Genomic DNA, 25,132 nt, shown 5'->3' on the forward strand with positions numbered 1-25,132 from the left:
TTTATCTTCCTGCTTTGTCATGACCATCTTTCCACTGCTTCTAAGGGCACCAGTTGTTAGCCCCTTGATGTGTCTGCCACTTAATTCTGCTCTTAGCAGTGCAGCTGAGATGCTAAATGGTCTGGCAAGAAAGGCAGATATCATACTTGTGAGGAAAGATGACAAGAAATTAAGATAGGATAGTCTGTAATGCCAGTCAAACCAAGGTGCCAATATTCACAGCTTATTATTTGATAACACTTGCTCTTGTTCTACTGATTTCAGCAAGAGATAAATGGGGCTTCTAGCCAGCTCTGTCTTTGTGCAACATCACCAGAAAATAGAAACGTGCAGAAAGAGCCAGAAAGACAGTTAAAAAACGAGGAGGTAAAAACTGCAAGGGTTTCCTCCCACTATGCTCAGCCTCTGAGAGCCCAAGCTATCCAAACTGTCATCACTGAGTGTGTCTTATTCCAAGGGCCTGTTGAGATGTGTTGTTGGCATCCTGTGCTTTGTTCTGGGATCATCAATTAAAGGAGGATATGGGGAGTACTGATAGAAGATCCAGAAAATAGGACCAATGAGAACATTGGCCTACAACTTACACCTTTTCACATTCATTTTAAATTTATTTTGTTGCTTATGTGTAGAGGATTTATAATTTCTATTATAGTTCCCAGGTTCTACAGAAATTTGAGCAATAGCAGTTGAGTGTCCCTGTTGTTAAGTTGTGTGTAACACAAGTCCTGAAGAGCAGATAGTATTCTACTCTGCTGCTAAGGAATGTAAAATCACACCCGTAACTACCCTCATTAGTGATCACTTTCCTTGGAGCTGTGCAGACCTTCACAGGGAAGGGAAGAGAGGCATCCTAGGATAGACAAAACATGCTGAGGTTCAGATCCCAGCTCTGCCACTTCTCAGTAAGGAAGCACATGGCCACTCAACCTGGGTGATCTGAGAAGAGTTTAACGAAGGCACAGTCTGCAATCATTCAGGCAGGGAACAGGGAAACCAGCAAGATTTGGATTCCCAAGTTATCCTGGGGCTAGAAACTGCAGGGAGGGGAGATGTTACTACTTCTAGGCCTGAAGGAGCAAGGTGAGGAGCGTTCCCAGAATGTGGAGAGAGATGGCTGTGTGAGAGGGCTGCCTGCCAGGAGCTGTGGCCTTGGGTGACGCCATGATGGCGGGGGGGTGGGAGGTGGGAGGGGAAGCTATATTCTTACTTCACTGTCCTCCCGTTCTCTCACCTCCTGTCAATGTTTGTCATTGACTGAAGTCAGCCAGAGCCGGTGACAGGGAGCCCATTGAGGCAGTCCGTGCGGGTCAATCTCCCAGGGTGTCAGGTTGAGGGGAGAGGATGGAGAATGGATTTGGAGGGGCAAATGGAAGATATTTGGCATGGGATGAAACCTTGGGCATGTTACTCAACATTTGTGGTCCAATATTCTGATTTTTAATTTAGGAAAAGCATGCCCATCTCATGAGAGTGTTGTAAAGAAATCATCTAGCAATCTCTCTGTAGCACCCAGGTGATCACTACTTCTTGGTCTGTCTCCTAAAGGAGAATAATGATAATAATAATAATAATATATACACATACATATCTAGTAGTATTTGCTACATATTAAGGAATAGATATAATGTATATGTAAGTTATGAAGCATAATAATGAAATGAACACCCGAGAGCCCACCCCCCAAACTTCAGAAGCAAAAAATCACGTCTGCTTTTAAAGCTGCCTATGGCCCCTCCTCACTCTGATCCCCCTTATGTCCCCCAGAAACAACTAGCTTTTTTGAACTACTGTGATATTCAGCAGGATGGATGATTTCTCAAGTGTGATTTTGAGTGGGGAAAAAGCACTTAATGCATCCAACCTCTGGAACTGATCTAAAGTAATAAATAAATGCTAACCATTATTATTATCTTTAACCTGACTTATTGAACTACATTATTGAACTATTCTGCATGCATAACTTAATTCTCACAGCATGTTGAGGTGGGCATGATTATTCCTCTTTTACATATGAGGGGACTGAAGCCTAAAGCTCCAAGACGTTAGGTAACTTGCCTATGGACACACAAGCCATTATAACTTAGAGCTAGATGCTCTAGTACCAGAGCTTGAAATGTTATCCACTGAAGAGTTAAGGAGCCAGAGTGAAAGAAGCCATGGTGATGGAGTGCAGGGGACAGATCTGGGGATAGTAGGAAGGTCGATGCTGCAGGATAGGCCAAGGATTGGGTTGGAACAGGACAATGGAAGAGAGTGGTAAGGAGATGAGGGGGCAGACAGGTGTAATGATGGTGGGCAGCCATGATCTGTGCGTCAAACCTGCTTTCTCTAAGCTTCTCTTTGGGTTCTAAGTGTGAGGGTGCAGGTGGAGGAATGCAGATGGCAATTGCCTCACGCCTGGATTTCTGCTGGTTAAGGCAGCCATGGTGAGCGTGGATGTGCAGGACAATGGAGGTGACTGTGGAGGGTGCCTCAGACTTTCTCCCCCAGGTGTTTTTCTTCAGTTATAGACATGTGAATGCTCCTCATTTATGCTCATCTGTGGATGATAGTCAGCTAGGCTGTAGTGACCAAATAACACCAAGAGATAGAGTGAAAAAAACAGAAGCACTTAAGACCATAGAAACTGTTTAAGAGATGAGTAAAAAATTGTCAGTGGCAGGGACCATGCACATGAAGCCTGGTCTCTATTGTACTCTAGAGATGGTAGTCCCGTTCAGTTTCCTTGGGCCCTTTCTTTCACTCAGCCACCTTTCCAGTTCATCTTGTGTGCTACTCTGGTGGCAGAAGCACCATCCTGGCATTAGCGTTCTGCTGATATGCATTTTGAAGCTGGTCCACTTCCCTGACCATGCCAGCGCTGGACTTGGCAGGTCTGGCCAGCACAGCCCTGTTGGGGCTACAGGGCCAGAGGGGCTCATGGAAGCCCTGTGAAAAGCAACTCTGTGTGTGGCGGAGGCAGAGCTAGCCATGATACTTCAAACGTAGACACGTTTGTGTCTACACTGGTGATGTAGCATTTGTGATTCCCTGGAGAACAATAACCTGGATGATGAGAGGCGGAAACCATGTGGTCATGGAAGTAGCTATGGGAAGCAGGCCTGGTTATTCCAGGAACCAGTGAATGCCTTTAGGTGATAAATCAAGGACCCAGCATTGGACAAAGCATTCCTGATGGAGAGAGGAATGTTGTTTGTCTTGCTCAGGCATCTTCAATGTAACCCTTGGAAGGGATGTGGAGTCGGTAGGAGTGGAGTTAACAGTAGTGGACTAGCAGAGAAGGACAAGTGAGCTCGAGGGAAAGGACTGATCCTGGAAATGAGGCAGGGGGTTCCAGCCCAAGAAGAATGAACCCAGAAACTTCTTTTTTTTTTTTTTTAAGATTTTATTCATTTGAGAGAGAGGGAACACTAGCAGGGGGGAGTGGGAGAGGGAGAAGCAGGCTTCCCGCGGAGCAAGGAGCCCCATGCGGGGCTCGATCCCAGGGCCCTGGAACCATGACCTGAGCTGAAGACAGACGCTTAACAACTGAGCCACCCAGGCGCCCCTGAACCCAGAAACTGCTGTTCTAGGAGAAAAAATGTGCATGGCTGCTGACAAATGTCCTCACCTGTAAGCTAGGCGTAAAAGGATTACTGAGCAAAACAGTGGTGAGGATTACACAAGAACCCATGGACAGAGCCCAGCTCAGGACTTGGCACTCAGAAGGGGCCAAGTAAAGAGCAGATCTTTCCCTTCCCTTGCTGGAAAGCAGAGGCCTTGTTTTGCCACCTGTCCTTCCTTGCCCCTAGTACTGCTTTGTCAAAGTCAGGCTCAGGGAGATAGCTAAGGTTGGGATAGAGCTAGCAGGATTATTAGTGACAGCAGTGAGGTCAGAAACACCGAGCAGACTTGCAAGAAATACGGAATGAGTGAACGTATGCCTAGTAGTGTGATAGAGTCTTGACCTCTTTTATTAATTAGAAAACCATTTCTTTATTATAGAAAATAAGTGCAGAAAAATCTAAAGAATTAAATACTTATAACTCTACCATGTAGAGAGGACAACAATATATTGACATATTTCCTTCCTTTTATTCAGAACTTATAAAAAACAGAATTGAATTATGTTGCTTATTTAATTTTCCTTCTTGTTTTATTCCACTTTGCATTATACCATGAGAATATTTTCTTAACATTAAACACTTTTATGCATAATAGTGTGTCTTGGGATGCACCATATTTTAATTAATGCTGTCCTTAAACATCTAAGTCATCTTCAAAATTTCATCACTATATGTAACTCCCAGTAAACACCTTTGTGTATAAACCTTTGTCTACTTTTTTAGATGGTTTCTTTGGGATAGATTTGTGGCAATCATAGACTTTTTTTTTTTTTTAAGGCTGGTGATTCACATTGCCAAATTGCTTTCCAAACTTCCTAATTTATATTTCCAATATGCCTTGCCTTAGACTTCCAAGTCTTGACATTTCTCCGAATTTGTTTATTTGCTCATCAATAACCAGGCCCCAAAGTACAACCATTGTTATTACCATCATCAAGAAACCGTAATGTAGTACCATGTGTTACCCACCTAAGCCTGATCCTGGATTCGAAAAAAGTAAAGGAGTTCGTCACAGGGCCTGCCCTTTGGGGGTCTCTCAGGTCAGGATTCTTTTCATTTTCCTGAACTAATAGGCCTCTTAATGGGAACCATACATTAAAGTTTGGATCTGACATGAAATCTAGAAGGACTTCATTGCTTTTTGCCCACAGTGAGTTTTTAGTTTTGCCTTTGTATGTGTTTCAGCTCGTTTGCTGGTTGTGCCGTCAGTTCTTGGCTTGGCTCAGAGTGGTTGTTAACCTCCTCTGTGCTCCTCTCCACTGAGGTCCTTATTTGCCTTCCAAGTTAGGTCTCCTTGGAGTTTGTCTCTGGGTAGCACTGTTGAATGAGCCTCTAAAGCTTAGGTGTGGCCCTGCGTTTTCTGCCTTATGCTGCTGCAGCTTACGGCTCACCAACAGCAGGCTGGTTGGGAAGCTGACATTTCTGGTGCCGCCTTGATTAGGTACATTTCAACATGTGAGGTGAAATAAGTTCCAGGACATTCAGGTTTTTTCTGGAATTCATGTTAGAGGATCAGGATGATTTAAATTTAGTTCTGATTTATTTGTCAGTGTTGGAAATAAGGGAGCTAACCGAATATAGATGCTGGAGAGACAGGCTAGAGCTGGGGAAGAAGGTTGTATTTTTCACTTATCGGGTTCCAGATTGGGAGCGGTTTTTCCCTTCTCTACAATATGATTGTTTTTGACAAGTTTTATATTTCTTGCTTCACCTGTTATTGGTTAGGTCTTATTGTATGCCCTTCACTGGTGTTTGAGGTTGTGTACATTTTTAGGCATATGTTGGGTACTGACATTTTATGTTATAAAACTAGTTTTGTAGAGAGATTGCCTTTATTATATACATGCTGGTAAGTTAGGTATGCTGCCACCAAGTGGTGGAGTACCTCTGCTCAGCTACCCAAGGACACAGATGGGTTTTGTTAGAGGCTCTCAATGGTAATATTCTGCTTTCTCCTCATTAGACCTTGGATTTTCTAGGGTTTACATTTTTTTTTCAGGCTTTACATTTTCAAAATTTTATTTAAACACGGAAAATTAAGTAAGCACTAAGTAACAAAATTATTTTTCCAACTACTAAAATGGATTTAATATCATCTTTCTCAGAGAACTGTTAATAAATATTTAATAAAACAACATTTGTGGAAATATTTAACTTGGGTATATAGAAGCTGGGAATTTTATGGTTTTTTTGGGGGGGGAATGCCTAAATAATGTGGTATATCTATACCAATTCTTAATTTTCTTTTATGAAGTCAATTTTTTTTTTCAAATTAAAAAAATCCTTCTTATTGGTCTGTTTTTGAGTCTTAGGTAGATTGAAGTCACTGTGAGCCAAGCATAGTTATCTCTTGCAATTTCTACTGTCCCCTTCGCTATTTTCATCAGTCCAAACATTAAAGATAAAAGTCTTCATTTGTCTTTTCAAACCTTCCCTTTTAGACAGTTTCCTATCTCTGAACATAGAAGATGAGAACAAGACAAACACCACTACCTAGGCCTTTTTGTGGCTGAGAGTATAACCCCAGTGAATACGTTCACTAGTTGCAAAAAAATTTCCAGACCGGCTTGCCACTGTCACTTTTAGTAAAGGAAGAACGTCCCGCCTCTTGCCTGTTCCATTCCATCTCATCTCTTCTTGGATTGCTTTAGACTAAAAAAAAATAACAACAAAACTTCTTAAGTATTTCTTTCTTGAAAGTTCAGCATCCATCACTTAAGCAGAACACATAATTTGAACAAAACTTGAAAACGACTTTGGAATCTGGGAAACTCATCAGAAAGTGATGATGGGCCCTGTCTCTTCTCTGAGTTCTGCCTGTCCACAACAAGCCTTTCTCCTTGATGGGTAGTTGGCCTCTTGAGGGCAGAGATGGCGGGTCTTGTTTGGTGGGTGAGTTTGCAGAGCAGTGCCTCACAAGTTGGCTGGATTCCATTACACTGGGAGCTCACTAAGGGGACAGGGTAGTGTCTCATGCCCAGAACCCTCAGGGCCAGTGCCAGGTTCTGTCTTCCAGACATGGAGTCAGTGAGGGTAGATGCAGGTTTCCTTTAGGATGTCCTCTTTCCTGTGTAAGGGGCTGGACCCACAGGCAGTACCCACCAGGCAGGCGGACTGGCTTTGTGGCAGAGAGAAGGCAGAGCCCTTGGCCAGAAGATGGAGCATGCCAGGGAACCGGAAGTGGACTTTGTCTCACCAAGGAGTATGCCTGTTTCCAAACTGAGCAAGTGTGACAACCAGCCCTGCTTCTCCGGGAACCCAGACAGGAGCACTTTGTCAGAGCCGTGGTGACTCAGCTAGGACAAATGTTTTCTGGATGATTTACTGACATAGCCGCATGTGCATCCTGATGGCCATGCTCTTTCCTCTCAGAGCCTCCCTGAGAGCTACTCAAAACCCCCAAATCCATGTTGTTCTCCATCTCGTCTTAGACTGTTCCATGCCATTTTAAGCTGGAATTTCATCTGCTCGCAACGCTAGTAATTCATGTGCCAGGTTGTGCATAGAAACTCCTCTTGGCCTGGTGCCTGAGGCAAGGTCTCAGCCTAGTGCTGTGATGTGCCCCTCTGCCCCAGCTCCCTTCCCGGGAAGGGAATGTACACTCATCTCCCCAGGGGAGGCTGTTTTCCTCTGTATGAAACTCAGGCCTCCAGCCCATTTGCTGAAGGGAAACTCCCTGTTTTGGATGTGGAGGAAGGCCAGAATCGCTCCTGTCCCTCACCCATGGCCCTCACGATGGTGGGTGTTCCACTACGATGCCTGCAAATTGGTCTAGAGTTCATTCTGCACATACACAGGACTGTTTAGCTCTTACCTATGCACCAATTCAGAGAAGGATCCAATAATCCTCTAGCTTTTCCACGTTGCCCCTGAATGCATAGGCTAATGAGGGGGAACCCAGTTCTTGCCCTTAGGAAGGCTTACAGTCTGTTTGAGTTTCCAGGATCTGCTGGAGAAGACAAAATTGAAGGTTTTCAAGGCAGTGGTTCAACAGGCAGACCAGGTAAATGGACTTAACCAGAGAAAACTGATTGGACATAAAATCTGACCTGGATTTTTAAAGAAGCAGGTAGATTAGAATCTGGGAGCTGGAGGCAGGAGGGGCTGTAGTGATCAGCCAAGCCAACCCCTTCACTTTGAAAGGGCGAAGGGCTGTCCAGAGGGTGCCAGGACCTGCCCAAGGCTGCCCAGCTGGCCAGTGATGTTGCTGGGACCAGTTGCTGCAACACAGCGCTGCCCCCTGACATGGACAGAGCCTGTGGGACAGCAGGTGGCCCCCAGAGCAGCATGCGCTGGAGGTCAGGAACTCCCCATGGTCATAAACAGAGGATTGTTCCACACACACATGAGCTTCCCGAGCCTCTGAGCTGGCTGCAGGTGGGAACAAAGACCCATTGGAGCCCTGCCTGTTTAGTTCCCAATTGGAAACATATCCCCCTCCCTCAGGTTACCTCTGTGTGGCTGGCTGTGGCCTCCGGTGCTGCTCTCAGCCTCCCCACTTGTGCCTGAGCCGTCACAGGGTTTTTCTTCCACATACGTCATGGGGACCTTGGCAGTGCCCTTGGCCAGGGCAACCCTGGCCTGGTGCCTGAGGGAAGGAGTGCTGGCTGCAGGATGATGGCCTCCTGCCCCCTGGGAAGGAGAGCTCCTGTGTTGGTAAAGCCCGGTGGGCATGCAGGGGTGACTGCAGGGGTAGCTGAGGGGGTCTGTGTTGGTGGGTGTGTTTGGGCATGTGTCTGCCTGTGCTGTAGGCAAATAGTGCTGGGCTTTCAAGAAAGCACCATTACTTGAGCAGGAGGAGGGGGAGGGGGAGGAGTAAAGGTGGGCACAGGTGCAACTTGACCCAAGACTGTTTCCTAGAGGAAACGTGTGGTTTATTAATGAGGATTCCACCTGCTCTGCCAGGAAACCAGAGCCCGAGAGGAGAGGGGGGGACCCCGTGCGAGGGTGGGGAGAAGTAGGAGGAGGGGGAGGAGGGGTGAGAGCAACAGGGACTAGGGTGAGCAAGGAAGAGTCACTGCTCTGTCCCCTGGTGGGCGGGAGCGGCCCTGGCCCCACCTTCGCAGCCCTGCTTGGGCCCCCTCTCTTCTCTTTCTCCCTGTTTGGGAAAAGCTCCTTCTGTCTTCTGTTGGGGTGACTGAGGCACTTTGGTTAGAAGGAAGGTGGACTTGATCTTCGGTTTACTCCTCATAGATGTATGAGCAGTGACCATATGACTTCCCCCCCCCCCCCCCCCTAGTTAAAAGATAACTGTTTTGCAACCAGCCTGACTATGGGGGAAAGAAGGGGCTGTGGAGACGGCCTGAGGAGCACGGCCCTGGAGTTTGTCTGGGGAGGACAGGAACAGGGGAGGGCTGTGTGGAAAAGTTGTGGTTTCAGTTTCCAGTTTGCTCCTTCTTTCCCTCTGCTGCTTTGGTTTCTGTTTTGTTTCTGCCTCATGTTCTGAATGCCCCAGAAGGAAGGGATGGACAGCTCTGTGGGGGCAGGGTGGGAAATGGGGCAGGAGGCTGCTGTCGGGAAAGTGATATGTCAGTTTCCATCCCAGCCTCCCTGAACGTGCCCCTCTGCCGCCTTCCCTCTCTGGCCAGCCAGCCCCGGACTTCTAGGAGCAATTGTTCTGTCCTTCCCTAGGAGTTTCTAAGCTCCTCTCCCCCCAGCCAAGAGTAGCTCCTTCCAAGTGCCCTGCCCCCAAGCCAGTCTGATTTAGAAAACAGGGACTCTTCCTTTGGCGAATGGAAGTTATGTTGCAGAGCCTGCGAGATGGCCAGGTGACCTGCTGATTAGCAAGGACACCAGGGTTTATGCAGCGAACCCTGGCTGGCCCCGCTGAGGCAACCATCCTTTGGAAGGCTGTGTACTATCACTTTGGTCCTGCTGTCACCCGTGCCATTTCTGGAACTCTCTTTGGGAAGCTCCTTTCCGCCTATGGCATGCTCTTTTGAGTATCTGAGCAGATTTGACTTTTTAGAAAGTGTTTTAAAGGTGGCATCTCGGACACGTCAATATGCAGATACAGAGGTCCTGGTGTGTTTCTTAGGCCACTAGACCTATCGTTTTATGACCACACCTGGGGATGCTTGGAGTAATCACGGAGCCTGCGTCTGTGCTATTCAGTACTTTACTAAGCCCTGGAGGTGGGGGTGGGGTGGCAGAGAGGGGAAGACAGGGAATCAGTCATTTCCTTGCTCTGGGCACATTTGCAATCAGCATTGTTTGTTTGATTAAACAGCTTCATTTGAGTGGAATTAAGCAACAGGCTTTAAAGAGGTGGAAAATGGCAACCTTCTTCATTTGGTCTCCCTTGTGAGGCTTTGACTTGGGTTTGCTTCTGGGAGAACTGAGCCTGGGGGAATGGCCAGGGGGAGCTCCTAGACCTGGAAACCGGCAGGCACATCTGCAGAATCTTCGCTGTAGTAGTGGCTTAGCTGCGGATGTGCATTCAAACCACCAGGGAACTTTTAAACACAACTGAGTCCAACTCGAGACCAGTTAGTCAGTCTCCTTGCTTTCCAGGGGAAGAATTTAGGCTTTGATTTAAGACAAAGCATCACCTTTGACCTTTGCCCCCCAGCCCTGGCATCACAGGTCAGAGGTGCAGGTGTAAAAGATGTGTTGTTAAATGGGTAGAAAAGACACAAATTCCGTGGAATAATCCTAACCTGGGAAAGTGGACAGAGTGTCTTCCAGTAAAACAGACAAAAACCAAAAACCAAGAAACAAACAAAAAATAAGAAACTAAAACAAAAACCTCTGGATGGATTGACGTGGATTCTGAGAATCTGACAGAAAGCCAGCTGGTAGTGGACAGTCACCTGTGAGCCAGCCAAGAGAGGTCCACAACAGGCCGGGGGGTCCTGCCACCTCTCGGAGCTCCTCTCTCCCACCTGTCCACCACCCAGCCATCCAGGAGCCCTGCCCGCTGTGAAGGGCGAGTTTGAGAACCGTCCATGCCAGCAAACACTCCTTCACCACACAGCGTTCCCTAGAGAGTGGCTCATTTCTCAGTAAGGCACTTGTCTCCTCCAATGTTCTTTTTACTGCTTCTTATTATACCAATTAGAAACTTTAAAGCAGGTGCTAATGTGTCTTTAGCACTTTTCTTTAACACCCGCTGATTTCTGGTTGTTTAAGAAAGTGGGTGCGGTGTGCTTTGGGGCAATCTGCAGAGGGCTGCTATTAGAGGAACAGTGAGGGGTAGAAAACGTTAACCCTGGTCAGAGTGATGGACGAAGAATTGAAAGGAAATCTAGATCCTATAGCCAGAGACTCTCTACAGCCTAAGGATGGCATGAGAACTCTGACACAGATAGGTCAGGGGCATCTTTCCCTTCTCACAGCTCCAGAGACCTTTCTTTCTGCTCAAATTCAGAATGGAGAACTCAGCCCATGAAATGATTTTTAGGGAGACACAGGCACAGCGGAGTTCAAGGGAAAAGGCTGCAGTGGATGACTCATTGGGGCTGCTCTTTCTTCCTCCCTTTGCTGGTTTCTTTCTGTTCATGGAGAACTGTCCCCAGGTATTAAAGGCTGTCCATGCAGCATGGGAAAGACCTCCCCAATCATCCTTCCAAATCATCCTGCGATGCTGGTTGGCCTCCACTTGTGGGGACAGAGCTATGTGTGGCAGGGCCCATGTTGCTGCATTTACACAAGAAGTCCTTCACTTAAACCTTGTCCTTCCTTTTTGTCATCCACTGCTCAGTGACCAGTCTAGCTCCCTACCACAGTGTTAACTTCTCACCTTCCCTGGACAACTTAGTGAGTAGGTCTGATTTGAAAATTGCTTCTGCTTCATCATAGCCCAAGCACTGGGCCCTCCTGGGTCCCAACACTAGGATTCTGACACCCTATACTGGTGACACCCTGTACCCCACAACTTGCACCAACCGAGCAGCCCCCAGCGGAACTTGCTAAGCACAAACCCTTGTTGCCCTTTCACTAGGTCTGTTGGTGTGGTGCTCATTGTAGATCTCTGCTCCTCCACCTGCCATCAGGATGGTTTGATGTTATATTTTTTCCAGGAGCTGTTTCAAGTGAGAAACTGCTGGACATTGATAGATACAGGCTAAATCTTGGGTGGCATGCCAGAAGCTGGGACACATGAGGTTAGGCCATCCCCCTGCTGTTAGAGCACAGTGGAAGGCAGCCTCGGGCTGGCCCTCATTCCTGGGAAGGGGCTTTAGTACTCAACACAGGGTACCCTGGACCTCCAACTCAGATTATCTGATGTAAGGGAGAATTTTTCTTCCTCTCATTTCCAGAGTTCTTGTGGCTACTGGAAGACTGGAAGCAGGGAGACTGACAGCGGGATGTCTCGCGCAGATGGCCAAAACATCCACCCAAACTGTGTGACCCTGAGCAAATCACTTTCTTGCTCGGGAACGTGCTGCCCTCAACTCTAAAAAGAGAGAGACAAAGACAGCTTGAACTTGAAGCAACTTTGATGCATACTCCTGCGAATCCTTCACTTTAGAGCGGAAGGCAGCAAGCGAAGGATTCCCAGGAGGAAGCATTAAAGTTGCTTCAAGCTCAAGTTGTCTTTTGTCTCTCTGAGTCAAGGTAGCGTGGCAGATATAGCAATCAAACAGAGCAGATTCAGATACTGATTTTGGCTCTTTCTGGTGACTTTAAGCAACTTATTCAACTTCTTTGAGCCGCAGCTTCCTTAACCATAGGGTGGGAAAGCAATAGTGGCTACTTGTGAGGTTCATGTGAGGAATAAATAAGATAATGCATACATAATGCTTGGCACACAGAGATTCTCATGTGCTCAGTAAAATTAGCTGTTATCATTAATAGGTGTATGTCCCATTTTTATCAAAAACAGCTGCTCTGTTTCATTAGTTTGGCTCCCATTTTATATTTCTCTCCAGCTTGAGTTTTTTGAGCTCCCCAGATTTAGAGCTCCAACCTAGATCTGGCTGCTGGTCTCCTGCTTCCTTACGGAACTTCACTGCCTCTGCTTCCTCCCTTGTAATGGAGGAGCAGCCAGCACACGGGCTTTTTTCCGCCTCAGGACCTTTGCACAGGCTGTTGCTACTGCCTGCGTTATTCTTTCTACAGCATTTCCTTAACTAGCTCCTTCTCATAGTTTTGTTCTCTGCCTAAATGTCAGCTCTTCATAGTGGCCTGTCCGGACCACCTGATAATTTCTTAAGACTTTTCACAACTTGTATTTATTCTCCTTATCTAGCTACTATCTTGTGTCCATCTCTCCCAATAGAATGTAACCTTCATGTTTCTGTCTTGTCCACATTTATATTGCTAGTGCCTAGCACTAGGCCAGCTACAGAGTAGGGACTCGGTAAATATTTGTTGGATGAATAAAATTAATGAATCAGTGGGTAATACAATATATTTACATGACACCATATTATTTATGAAGCACCTTCATAACTAGGCTCTCATTTTGAAGCCACATAAATGCCTGTGAGGGATAAAGAAATTGATCCAACCCCACATACGACAGCTGCCATGCAGAGTAAGGACAGGGTTATGGCACTATGTGAGAAGAACCTTTATCCCAGTGAGGATGGAGTGGGATGGGAGGAGATGTATCAGGAAGGGAAGACTTCTTGGAGAAAGAGACATGTGAGCTGAGCTTTGAAATTAGAGTAGAAGTTATCTAGGCAAAGATGGGGTTGGTGTGGGCAAGCATGAAGGCATAGAGGTATGAGAAGCCAAAATCTAATACAAGATTGAAACTAATAAGGCAGTTGAGAGAGGCATGTATGACATGTTGTCTGGTTTAGCGAGGGGGAGATCCCTCGATCTTTCCCTGAAGAGATCAGGGAAAACCCGAGGGGGAAGGTGGCATTTGAATCTGACCCCATAGCCAGATGAGAATGGGTGGTATCCAGGGTGGTTCACTGATGTGGCCCGGAAGGAATGCAGAGGGCTGGTCTGGGCTTCACTTGGCCAGGGACGAGGAGTTGAGTGAGCAGTGATTGGGAGGAAGTGGGACTTCCTGAGGCCAGGGCTATAACCCAGGGTGAAACCCTGGCCTGACCAGTACTCTGCCCTGCTTTTCAGGCCCCAAAGCAACCCTTAGCTTGAGGCATCCATATCTTAATCCCTGCCCCCCAAGCTAAAGGCATTGAGTCTTCAAATGTGTGAATAAGGGCAGGGATAATAAGAGCAGCTAAGATAGAGGAAGCAGATCCAAACGCCAACAAGCAGACAGATCATGTGAGTGTGTGAATGAGCTGGAAATGGTTTGAATGGCGAGTTTAAGCCTCCTCCAAAGACACTTGAATGTGGTACAAGCAACAGTAACAGTCATGCCTAATGAAACCATTTTGGGGGACTGGGTTCAAGAGTGTGCTGCTAAATTGTGATTTCTCTTTGCCATGGGGGGCCACCAGGAGTGCGAAGGGTCAGTGGTAAAACGCCTATTCATTGGTTCCTCACCGCCCACCACTGAGACCCTCTATACCCGTACCAATCAGACCTGGGACAGCCCTTACAGCGTTCACAGCCTCGTGGATCAAGAGACAACTCTGGGGGCATCAGATGTGGGCAGGGCCTGGGGGACCCAGAGGTAACCCAGGACTTGCCCAGATATTTTAGATAAGCCTGCCAGGTCAGGTGTATGATAAGAAGCAGAAACTCCATAAGGATTTAACGGCAATTTAGAGGAGAGGGAAGCCTAGGGAGGCACATCTCCAGCAGGTGTCTGGTTGAGCACAGACTGCTATGTTGGGGAAGGCAGCCGCCAGGCCTTTCAGGGAAAGCCTTTCTAGGCCAAGAGAGGAGGAGCTGAGTTTTTGCAAAAAGAACCAGAGAAGTGGACTGCGAGGACGGAAATCCTCCGAAGCCTGTGCTTCCAGTAAATTACTCCATTTGAGAGAACATGGTGATATAGAGAGAAAGCTGGTAGCATGTTTGACAGGCTCCTATAGAGCTTGGCTGTTGGTGTGCCTTGCACACATTGCCCTGTTTGGCTCTGTGCTACCTGCTATTTCTTAATGCCCATCCTAATGTGATTTAGACAAAGTGAGTTATCACTAAACTCCCACAAGTCACACCTAAGAGAGTCAAGGTATCGTCTTTGGAGCACCTGGGGAGCCTCCTAGGTTTCATCACAGACTGATTTTCATCATAATATCTGCAAGGGTTCCCGAAATCAGCATTTTTAAACAAGTGTCCTAGGTGATAATGAAAGTCACTAAAGTTTGAGAAGCATTGGCATAAAGTACTGCAAATGCTTTTTATGAGATAGCACAACTTTGCTGGGTGAAAACAGCTCCAGTGACATGTACTGAACAAAAGAGTAAATGGTCTAGAACTGAGTACAAGAAATATCCAATCAGTCATAAAGTATACATTTATGTCCTGGGCCTGAGGGCACCGGAGAATTCATGAAACAGTTTACTGTGCAGTTTGAAGGGGCTGTAATTTGTCACAAAGGGTGAGAAGCTGGCCGAGGGGGTCCAGGTTTCAAGTCCCAGATGGGAAACAAGTGGGGCAGGAGGAAGTGAGCAGTGGATGTGTTCTCTCTCTAAAGAAGGGGTGTGGGAGATGGGGAGGGCCACTCACTCTCCTTTCCCCTCCTTAGTGGATTTAAAGGCCTATTGCTTCAAACTTCATCTTTCTCTGCTTCCATCCTCCCCATATACAATGCAGTAGTACTCTGCCCATGAACATTTAATTTGGGCTAATAAATATCATTTAAAAGGTAAATAACCTCCAGGGAAAAGGAAGGCTACCTGTTATATTTCAGGGTAAATTGGTTTACTCAAACTGCTCTCCATGGAGCACAATGAGAGGAAAAGAGGTCTGGGGGCATGGAGGCTTGGGGAAGAGGCAGGCTGGGGAGCCCCCCGGGGCTTGGGCAGCCAAAGAGCCGTGTGCAGACCCTGGCTGTTTCCAGAGTTGGGAAGATGGGGCCAGGGATGAGAGTGTACCAAAAGCAACCTCTGTTGACTTACTTTGACATTTCCTGTAATCATCTCGGAGGTCAAGTAGGAAGACTACTTCTGCTCTCCACCCAGTGTCTGGGCTAATATGCTGAAACAGTCCTGACCAATGGGACCAAGGCCTCTTCGTTGCTAAACGCAACAGTTCTGATCTCAGTTAATGACCTACCTCTTTGCAGTGTTTAGCCCTGCAATTCCTCCTTGAAACCCCCTCTTCCCTGATTTCTTTGACTTCATTCCTCTCTTGGTTTTCCCTAACCTCTCTGCATTTTTTCCTCAGGCTCATCTACTTTCTTCTCCCATCTCTTAAACACTGATATTCCCGTAAATCCAATCTTTGACTCCAGAAGTTTCTTTTCACCTTACTCATTTTCACTGGGTGCTCACTCACTTCTGTGCATATCTATCACAGTTCCTGAATGTATTCATTCAGCAAATTATTATTGAATGCCTACTTCGTGCAGGGCACTGTATGATTCCTGAGTCAAAATTGGCAGCCCGGGTTTCTTTTAATTTCCAGACCACATATCAAATTGCCTTCAGAATTTCATGTATGTAGGACATTCATAGATGTATATTTGAGGCTGTGTTTCTTGAGATGGAGATTCGGGTGTAAATGATTTATTAAGGGCATTCTCTTCAGAAAAACTTCTAGGGGAGTTGGAGAAACAGAGGAGGGAAGAGGAAAGACCCAGCAAGGATGTGGTCTCAGATAAAGTCTAGCCGGAGACTGACTGGGAGAATGAGAAGCCTCTGGAGTGTGAGTCACACTTCATAGTCACTCTGCCTTGAAGTAGAGGGGCAGAGCTTTGGCACCTTGTAATAGAAAGGCACTGACCTCCCACCCCCCTGACCTGGTGTGGGGCTGTCACTGCCCAGGTGTCTCCTGGAGAGGTGTCACCCATCAACTGAAGGAAAGTCTCCAGAAATGGGCTCAGGTGTGAGCTGCTAGCTGCAACACTTTTAGAGCTGGAGGCTGGGTGTGGTGGTCAATAAAGGGGCCCTGGTGGGACACCCACGGCATCTCTTCTAGCAGCTGAGACTTACAAAGTACAGATTATGTGTCCAGTACCATTGTAAATGCTTCATGTGCATGAACAAATGTAACCTTTAAGTAACCCTGTAATGTAGTTATTTGTATTCACGTTTATCCATGTTTTACAGTAAAGGGGCTGAGACATAGAGGGTAAACATAACTTGCCCAAGGTTCCTCAATAAGTGAGTGATGGAGCCAAGCAGGATTCAGGCCAAGAAAGGTTGGTTCTAGATGCCATGCCCTTAAGTGCTACCTCAGTCTATTGAGTCTTAACATGCACCAGGCACTGCACTAGGCATTGGGGATCCAGCAGTGAAATCAATACAAAAATCCCTGCCCTCCCTGATGTTACTTTCCAGTGAGGGAAGATGGACTAGGAGTGAATAAGTAAACTATATGATCCAGATGGTAATAAGTGCTAAGGAGAAAAGTAAATAAGGGAAGGGCAGTAGGGAGTGCTAGTGGCAGCTGTAGCTTTGAAGAGGGTGGCCCAAGGGGGCCCTCATGTAGAAGCCATTTTAGCAAAGATCCAAAGGAGGTGACTTCTCTGCTTCCACTCTGGCCACTCCCACTGGCTGACCCTGATTTACTTTCCCTCTGCACAGCTGCAGGGAGATTCTTGCGAATCATCTGTTCATGTTCCTTCCCTGAATGACACCCTTCAGTGGTTCCTCACTGCCCTTAGGATAAATCCAGTGCTCCCGCCATGGTATGAGATGCATCCTGATTTGAGGTCTGCTTCCATTCCTGCCTCTTCTCGGAAGGCCTTCTTCTCACGTTGTGATGCCCGGGGCAAGAGTACAAACAGAAACCCACGTACCCTACGTGTAAATATTGAAAAGTAATATAGCAAGTTGACGAACTGCTAAATAAAACATCTACCCTCTACTTTGACAAATATATCTTCATAGCGAATTAGGAAGCCAACTTCACATTTAGATTTGTTAGACTGCTCTGAGTTCCATGCTGGAACTTGGCAATCCAAGGAGACTGGCCCCTAGCCCATGGTCACCGCCCTTCCCTGCCCACTGCCCAGCTCTGTCTTCCTGCAAGCATGTGGACTCCCCAGCTCACATATCCACGTTCTAGCCACATCTCTGTGCTCGTACTGGTGGTGTTACTTGTCCTTGGGGGATTGGACCCAGAAAAGAGGTATATGTGGGCCCAGGAAGTAGGGTAAGGGTCTTTTGGGTGGAGAATTTTAGGGTTTTAGGTAGTAGGAGCTTAGTTTAGAAGGTGGGTGGACTGTAGGTGGCAAGTTGCTTTGTTCCCTGGTGAGGGGAGGGTATGCAAGAGGAGGGTGAGAACCCGGAACAGGGCTCTCTAAAGCACTTAGAGCAGCACCCTCTCATCGCTCTCTGCCTCTTACCCATGTGCCTGAACAAAGGGAACTGCGGGAACTTTTCAATATGCCATGCTCTCTTGCTTCTGTGATTTGGTGATTTCTCACAGACGGCAGAATAGAGGACACACACTTGGAGGCCTTGTCCTAGCTGCCCTCAGCTCCTGTGAGCGCCCTAACCTAATCCCCATCATGGACTCGTAACCCCCACCCTCAATTACAAAAACACATGCAGTGGCAAATGGTAGGGTATAATATGATATAGTGACCTGAGCATGGGCTTTAAAGTCCTGGTTTTGTCTCTGTTTATCCACTGAGTAGTCATGTGACTTTAGGCCAATTCTGTGCCTCCGTTATTTCTTACGTGGAGATAACCAGACCAAGTGTATAAGTTAATTTAAGGATAAAATGAAATAATGGGTATCAAGTGCCCGACCCCAGGCCCTGGCATAGAATAAGCATTGGTAAAAAGTTCTTTTCCCTCCCCCAACCATGCTCTTTCCTTGAAACCAAACATACAGAGCGCCTTGGGAGATTAGGCTGTTTTCATAGAAAGATGCCAATTAGATTAGCTTTCAGCACTCAGCCCCTGGGCGTCTGTCCCCATCTCCTGAGCTAGGGAGAATTTCCTAGAGAATATCAGTGCCTGATTTCTACTTTTGGTTGTCAGGGATTATTAGCTAATAGTGTGTAGGCTGCTACTGATCTCCACATTTAGATACTGGGATAGTCACACTGCAGCTCTTGATGGCAACATTGACTGTTTGTCGTTAGGGATGAAGATTTCTCCTGTCAGCATAATTACAGTAACAACAGTGGAACCCCGGGGACCAGGTAAACAAGGAAGCTGGTCATCTCTAAAGAAAGGCAAGACCACAGTTACCTTGCAGTGCCTGACATAGTGGGCATGCAGCGAATGTGAGTCAAGCCAAATAAAGTTAAGAACAATGAGAGAAGCCAGTAAAGTCCAATAAAAAATGGATAAAAGAACTAATTGGGTAAGTCACAGAGAAATACTTATGGGCCAATAAGCTATAGCTAGTAATCAAAGAAATGCAAATTTAAATGTAATGCAATATTTTTCCTAGAAAATGGGCAGAGATTTAAAAAATTCATTGGCCAGTGCTGATGAGGATACAGTAAGGGGGGGCAACTCTCACACATGGTTAATGGACGTAGAAGTTGATATGCCTTTCTGTAAAGAACTAATGAGAACAATTATGTTATGCTATAGGTATAAGATGGACTATGCGTCATTAAATGTAATAGTTTTGAAGGCATTTTAGGTATGAGGAAAAATTCTGTGTTGCAGTAAAAAGCAGAACACTATGCAGTATGAAAATTACATGCACAAAAAAGACAGGAAGGAAATAGACCAGAGTATCATAGCTTCTTACCATTAGCATCTCTTATGTAGATCTTTGAATATTTTAACTTTTCTATAATTAGCAGGTATTTCTCTTATAATGGGAAGAAAATTCCATAAATTAAGAAAGAGTCACTTTGCTTTCAGATGATGGGGCAGAGAAAATTATTTATGGAAGACTCTTGCCATTTGTCGACTCAGTAAGAGTCAAAGAAGGAGAAGAGGCAACTCCTTTTCTTTGGGGTGCAGGATTTGAGGAGGAACAAAAGACTCAGGCTTCCTCTCATATTGAGTCTAGTCTTTTGTATCAACAACAAGAAATGGAAAGAGTCTCCTTGCCCAGGGAGTTTTGGGAAGCCTAAGTAAGCTGCTCTATGCTTGAGACATTCACACAATCACAGGAGCTGTGGTCCCTTCACCATCTGTGACGTTCTCATCATTGGTTGAGACTTGAGAATGAAGCCTGAAAAGGGGCTTTGTTTCCTTTTGCAGCTCAGATCGTCCGATTGTGGCCTTACCTCCAGTAGCTCTAAATGACTGATGGGTGGTGGGACACATCTGTGGGTCGTGCAGCATGCACAGTGGTTAAAGCAAGTGCTATCTGGGAAATAGGCAATTAAACAAAACACCCTAAGGTAATACTACACCAGGATTTATATAAAAATGTGAATTAACCAAAATCTATTTTGAGTTATAAAATAGATACATAGGTCAAATAAACTAAGAAGGATGGAAGGAAATACCCCTAACTATCAAAACATAGAATTTCTTCCAAACTGACATGTTACAACTATTTTGACCTGCATTTTTTCCCCCTTTCATTTCTTAGGAGTTATAGTTAAAGTCCAAGTGCTTAGATAAAGGTTGCTACTTAATAAGTTGTATGGCAACATCTTGATTCACTTAGCCTGATTACTTTTTGGTTTTCAAGATGGCCACTGTCACGTCATCTGGCCTTGATTTCAAGAGTAGTTTCCCCTCTCTTAGCTTCCTGAAAGCTTTTTTATACCCGGGCTGGTGTAATGGAAGTACATGAGAAAACTGTACTACATCCATTGTCCCAGCCAGTCCACCCTTGGCCATCTAAGAGCAATCAGCACGACTCAGCAACCTGATTAAAAAAAAAAAAATTGATATACATTTGAACTACAAGTTACACATTTTAAATACAGTGGTGGCAATTATATGTTATCAGTGCTTCATGTACCATTTGCTAATCAATAGATAGATCAGCCTAGAGCACTTTATGGAAAAAGATTTTTTGGCCCAGTTTGGGTTCAGTGGTAAAGCATACCAGTGTCTGTCATTGATGTGAGCACAGGGAAGGACAGACGCATACCAAAGACTTTCCATCTCAGATTTAAGGGCAATAGGGTCCTTGTCTTTAGAGAGCTTGCATTCAAATAGGGAAAGCATGATTCATGCCAGGAGCAAGAAAGGGAGACAAAAAAGTAAAACACAATTATGAACGCTGGAATAGTAAACATCCAAACAGGTATAACTGACTGTAGGGAAGGCTGAGTTACTTGCTAAGTGCTGGGAGAAGCCAGAATGCCCTTGGTCAGATGGGGTTAACCTGGAAAGGTTTTCTGAGGCAGTGCATTTTGAGTTGGATTGGAAGGCAGCCAGGAGACATCCTGTGAAGTTGGAGGGGTAGTCCAGATTAAAAGGAATGCAGGTTTCTGGGATGCTTTTTGACTGTGTTCCCCAAAGTCTCATCCACCCAGAGTGACCATGCCTGGCCTCTGACCTCCCCACAGTGAGGACGTGTGCAAACGTGGCTTCACCGTCATCATCGACATGCGGGGCTCCAAGTGGGACCTCATCAAGCCCCTCCTCAAGACGCTGCAGGAAGCCTTTCCAGCCGAGATCCATGTGGCCCTCATCATCAAACCCGACAACTTCTGGCAGAAGCAGAAGACCAACTTTGGCAGCTCCAAATTCATCTTCGAGGTAAGCCAGACCTCTCTCTTCGCACCCTCTTTCCCTTCCCCTTCTGCTACCCACACATTTCTCACTTCTGCTTCTTCACCTATCCTATGATATGCAGGATGGCAGGGGCTGATATTTCAGGATTCCTTGGGTACTGTGGTCTTACCAGTGAGTCTTGGAAGGAATAAGAGGCTCGAGAGATTGTCCCGAACCCTTAGCCAGTCTGTTGAAACACTGACCCTGGCTGGTTTGCGGCTCCTGCCCCCCCGGGCTGTGTGCTCTCCCACTCGCCCTTTCTGAGGCAGGCTGTGGTCATTAATGTGTGGATTTATCTCAGCCTTTCCCCCTTGACTTCCTGCCTTCTGCCTACCACTGCCCAGCCCGCCCCACATCACTGAGTCCCCCTCTCTGTGTCTGCCCCTCCCAGACAAGCATGGTGTCCGTGGAGGGCCTCACGAAGCTGGTGGACCCCTCCCAGCTGACCGAGGAGTTCGATGGCTCCCTGGACTACAACCACGAGGAGTGGATAGAGCTGCGGCTCTCCCTGGAGGAGTTCTTCAACAGTGCTGTGCACCTGCTGTCCCGCCTCGAGGACCTGCAGGAGATGCTGGCCCGGAAGGAGTTCCCTGTGGATGTGGAAGGCTCCCGGCGGCTCATCGACGAGCACACACAGCTCAAGAAGAAGGTGCTGAAGGCCCCCGTGGAGGAGCTGGACCGGGAGGGGCAGCGGCTGCTGCAGTGTATCCGCTGCAGCGATGGGTTCTCGGGGCGCAACTGCATCCCGGGCAGCGCCGACTTCCAGAGCCTGGTGCCCAAGATCACCAGCCTCCTGGACAAGCTGCACTCCACCCGGCAGCACCTGCACCAGATGTGGCACGTGCGCAAGCTCAAGCTGGACCAGTGCTTCCAGCTGCGGCTTTTCGAGCAGGATGCCGAGAAGGTAGGAGGGGAGCTGCCAAAGCCAAGTGGGGCTTGGGGAGAGGGGTTCCATAGCTTTTTAGGGGAGCTTATGGAGGCTGCTAGTACAGCCTCCTGATGAATAATACTTTCTTGGAAAGCTTTAAAAAATGTACCTACTGGGGGCAGCTGGGTGGCTTAGTCAGCTGAGCGGCTGACTCTTGATTTTGGCTCAGGTGGTGATCTCAGGGTTGTGGGACCAAGCCCCCCAGTGGGGCTTCATGCTGAATGTGGAACCTGCTTGAGATTCTCCCTCTCCCTCGGCCCCTCCCCTCTCCCCCCCTCCCTGTTTGTGCGTGTTCTCTCTCTCTCTCTCTCTCTCTCAAAAAAAAATGTGCTTACTGCTTTTGGCTGATTTATTTCAATCATATATTTGGTCACTGATCACTGACTTTTTACAGCTCCCCTTATATAGTGTTTATTATGTGTCGTAAGCACCACGTGTAAATTAACTTATTTTAATCATCTCAACAATCTTAGGAGGTAGGTGTATTATCATTATCCCATTTTACAGATGAAGAAACCAGGAAGGTAAATAACAGCCAACCTGAGCCGTGAGAGGTGGCTCCAGAGTCCACACTTCTACACCGGGGCTCACTGCCCCTTGTCAGGACATGCAGTGAGTGGGTCAAGTCGGCGAAGCAACAAAAATAATACTGTTACGACTTAGTGATTATTGTTCTGCAGTGTCCTTTACCATTGACCAAGCCCTTTCACAGGCGGCCTCTTATTTAATCTGTGCGGCCCTTTGATCCTTTGAGGTGGGTGGTGGTGCCTCTGCTGACATGCAGGGAAATGGGTGCTCTTTGATCTTGGGGCTTTAATGGCAGACTTGACATATGAATCCCGCTTTCTTCCCTTTGAAGTTCAGGGCTCTTCCTTCCATACCACGTCTTTCTGCAAGCTTTTCCTCAGCTGCTGAGTACTTTCTCAAGCAAGACCCCATTTTTCCAGCAGTGAATTTTCAAAGCTTTCCCCTTATCAGGGGACATATGAGAAAAAGAAAGATGGATCATGCCTATTTGCCAAAGACACAAAAGTATCTTCTGTAGATTCTCTGCAAGCTAAAGATGGGAGTTTACTTCATACATAATATGCACTTTAAGAAGAGTGCAATGGGTTTTCCTCCTATCAGTTTTCTGGGGGGAACTTATATTTAAATGCATAATACTAGCCTTAGCGATACCAAGACATCTCAGTCACCTGTGAGTTTTACCGACAGCGTCTGACATAATGGTTTTGTGTCTTTTAAGAGCCTATATTGAAAATGTCTCTAGGTATTTGTAAGTAATGAAATCAGGCTACAAAACTGTATATGATTATGATCCCAATTTATGTGAGAGTGCCAACATAGGTGTAAATGGGAAAAAACTCACCACAATGCTAATAGTTTTGATTTCAAGGGGCCAGGCTTATGGTTGATTTTAATTTCTCCTTATATTTTCTAATCTTTTATAAAATCAGATGAAAACCAACATATGTGATTTGTAAAGACTGCATAGCTGCTTTCCACAAAATTTAAGCCAGTTTTTGGAAGGGACATGTAGAGGGGTTTCTGGCACAACCTTAGGAGTTCTGAGGTCTCCCCCCCCGGCCTTCCTGAGACCTCCTTGCCCAGGGCCCTGGCAGCTGAGGTCCAACTCTGGCCCTGCCCCACCCTGGGAGGGGCCCCTGGGACTACAGAATCCCTGTCACTGCTCACCAAATGAGAGACACCAGGTCAGAAGCAGCTGCTCTGTGAAGCCAGCGGCAGGTACTTTGGCTCCTGTGGCCAATATTGGAAAGGTCTGGACGTCTCCTTTTTACTTGCGGTCTCTTCCGCTCTGTGGCACGGAATCTGCTTTGCAGTCTGGCTTGGGTGCCTGTTTCAGTGAGCCACGGTCAGAAGAGGAGGGCAGGGGACTCAAGTCTGCTTAGAAGTGTTTTGTTGGAGGCATTTCACCGCATCCCTGAAACTCAAGTTTATGAGAAGCCTTCATAGGGCACAGATAGTGCCTGTCTCAAAAACAAAACAAAACAAAACAAAACAAAACAAAACAAAACACCTGAGCCTCAGAAATCCCCAGGTAGGGAAGGCAGGCTGACCTTCTAGAGTCAGCCAAGCACTGGTCAACTAAGCAGTAATTTCTGCCACACATTTTATCTTCTCAATTCATGCTCACAAGATTCTTATGCTATATTATTGTCCCTATTTCACAGTCGAGGAATGCTCAGAATGGATGCTGACAGGCACTGGAAGCTCAGAGAGATGAAGTGGCTTGCCCAAGATCACACTGTGGGTTAGACAGAGCCAGTATTGGGTCTATCTCCAAAGCCCACCCAAACTCTGACCCAACAGCCGTGCTAGCTGTCTGCTCCCAGAAGCTGCCTCATGCTACCGCTGAGCACTGCCTATTAACCCCTGAGCCCTCTGGCCCACGCCCCAGTGACTCTGGGGACAATCTCAAATCCCATCTTCGAATGTTCACTGGACAGCAGGGACTCTTAACCTTCTGGGCTAGGGACCCTTCTCAGAATAACATTTGTAAATGTACAGAATAATATATAGGCTTGGAAAATAATTATTGAAGTACGGTTATTCCATTTTTAAAAACAACAGTAACTTTTATATTTGTTTAGGAACATGTTAAATAACAAGCTGTATTTGAAGTCTTATAACTACCATAATTTTGAAGTAGTGATGAGCATATATGACATTTCAGGGCAACATGTGTGTGTTTCTATTGATGTCAGAGGCATGAGTATTGCTAACATTAATGTAGTTTGCTGCCTACATTCATAATCGAAGGGAATCCTATATTTCAGTTAGAGGTTAGTGAAAATCAAGGCGTATTTTTTTCCCTATCCAAGTACACAATCCCTCAGTTATATGCAGGACTCTAAGTTTAGGATCCATGTCCTAGGTGTGTTCATACCATAAAAAGGTGTGTGTGTGTGTGTGTGTGTGTGTGTGTGTGTGTGTGTGTGTGTGTGTGG

At 46.5% G+C, this 25,132-nt stretch overlaps 1 protein-coding gene across 22 annotated transcripts in view; it reads left to right on the plus strand.

Annotated features, from left to right (window-relative positions):
• KALRN (kalirin RhoGEF kinase) overlaps positions 1-25,132 on the plus strand; it is a 647,217-nt gene that overhangs the window by 203,783 nt on the left and 418,302 nt on the right. For all 22 annotated transcript variants that reach the window (XM_073894515.1, XM_073894519.1, XM_073894546.1 and 19 more), the window contains exons 4-5: positions 21,028-21,220; positions 21,627-22,139. In XM_073894515.1, coding sequence (XP_073750616.1) covers positions 21,028-21,220; positions 21,627-22,139 — 706 coding nt within the window. The remainder of the gene's footprint in view (positions 1-21,027; positions 21,221-21,626; positions 22,140-25,132) is intronic.

The sequence above is a fragment of the Callorhinus ursinus genome, unplaced genomic scaffold (assembly GCF_003265705.2).
Source record: "Callorhinus ursinus isolate GAN/ISIS: 27379988/994484 unplaced genomic scaffold, GSC_fseal_2.0 scaffold1, whole genome shotgun sequence".
Lineage (NCBI taxonomy): Eukaryota > Metazoa > Chordata > Mammalia > Carnivora > Otariidae > Callorhinus > Callorhinus ursinus.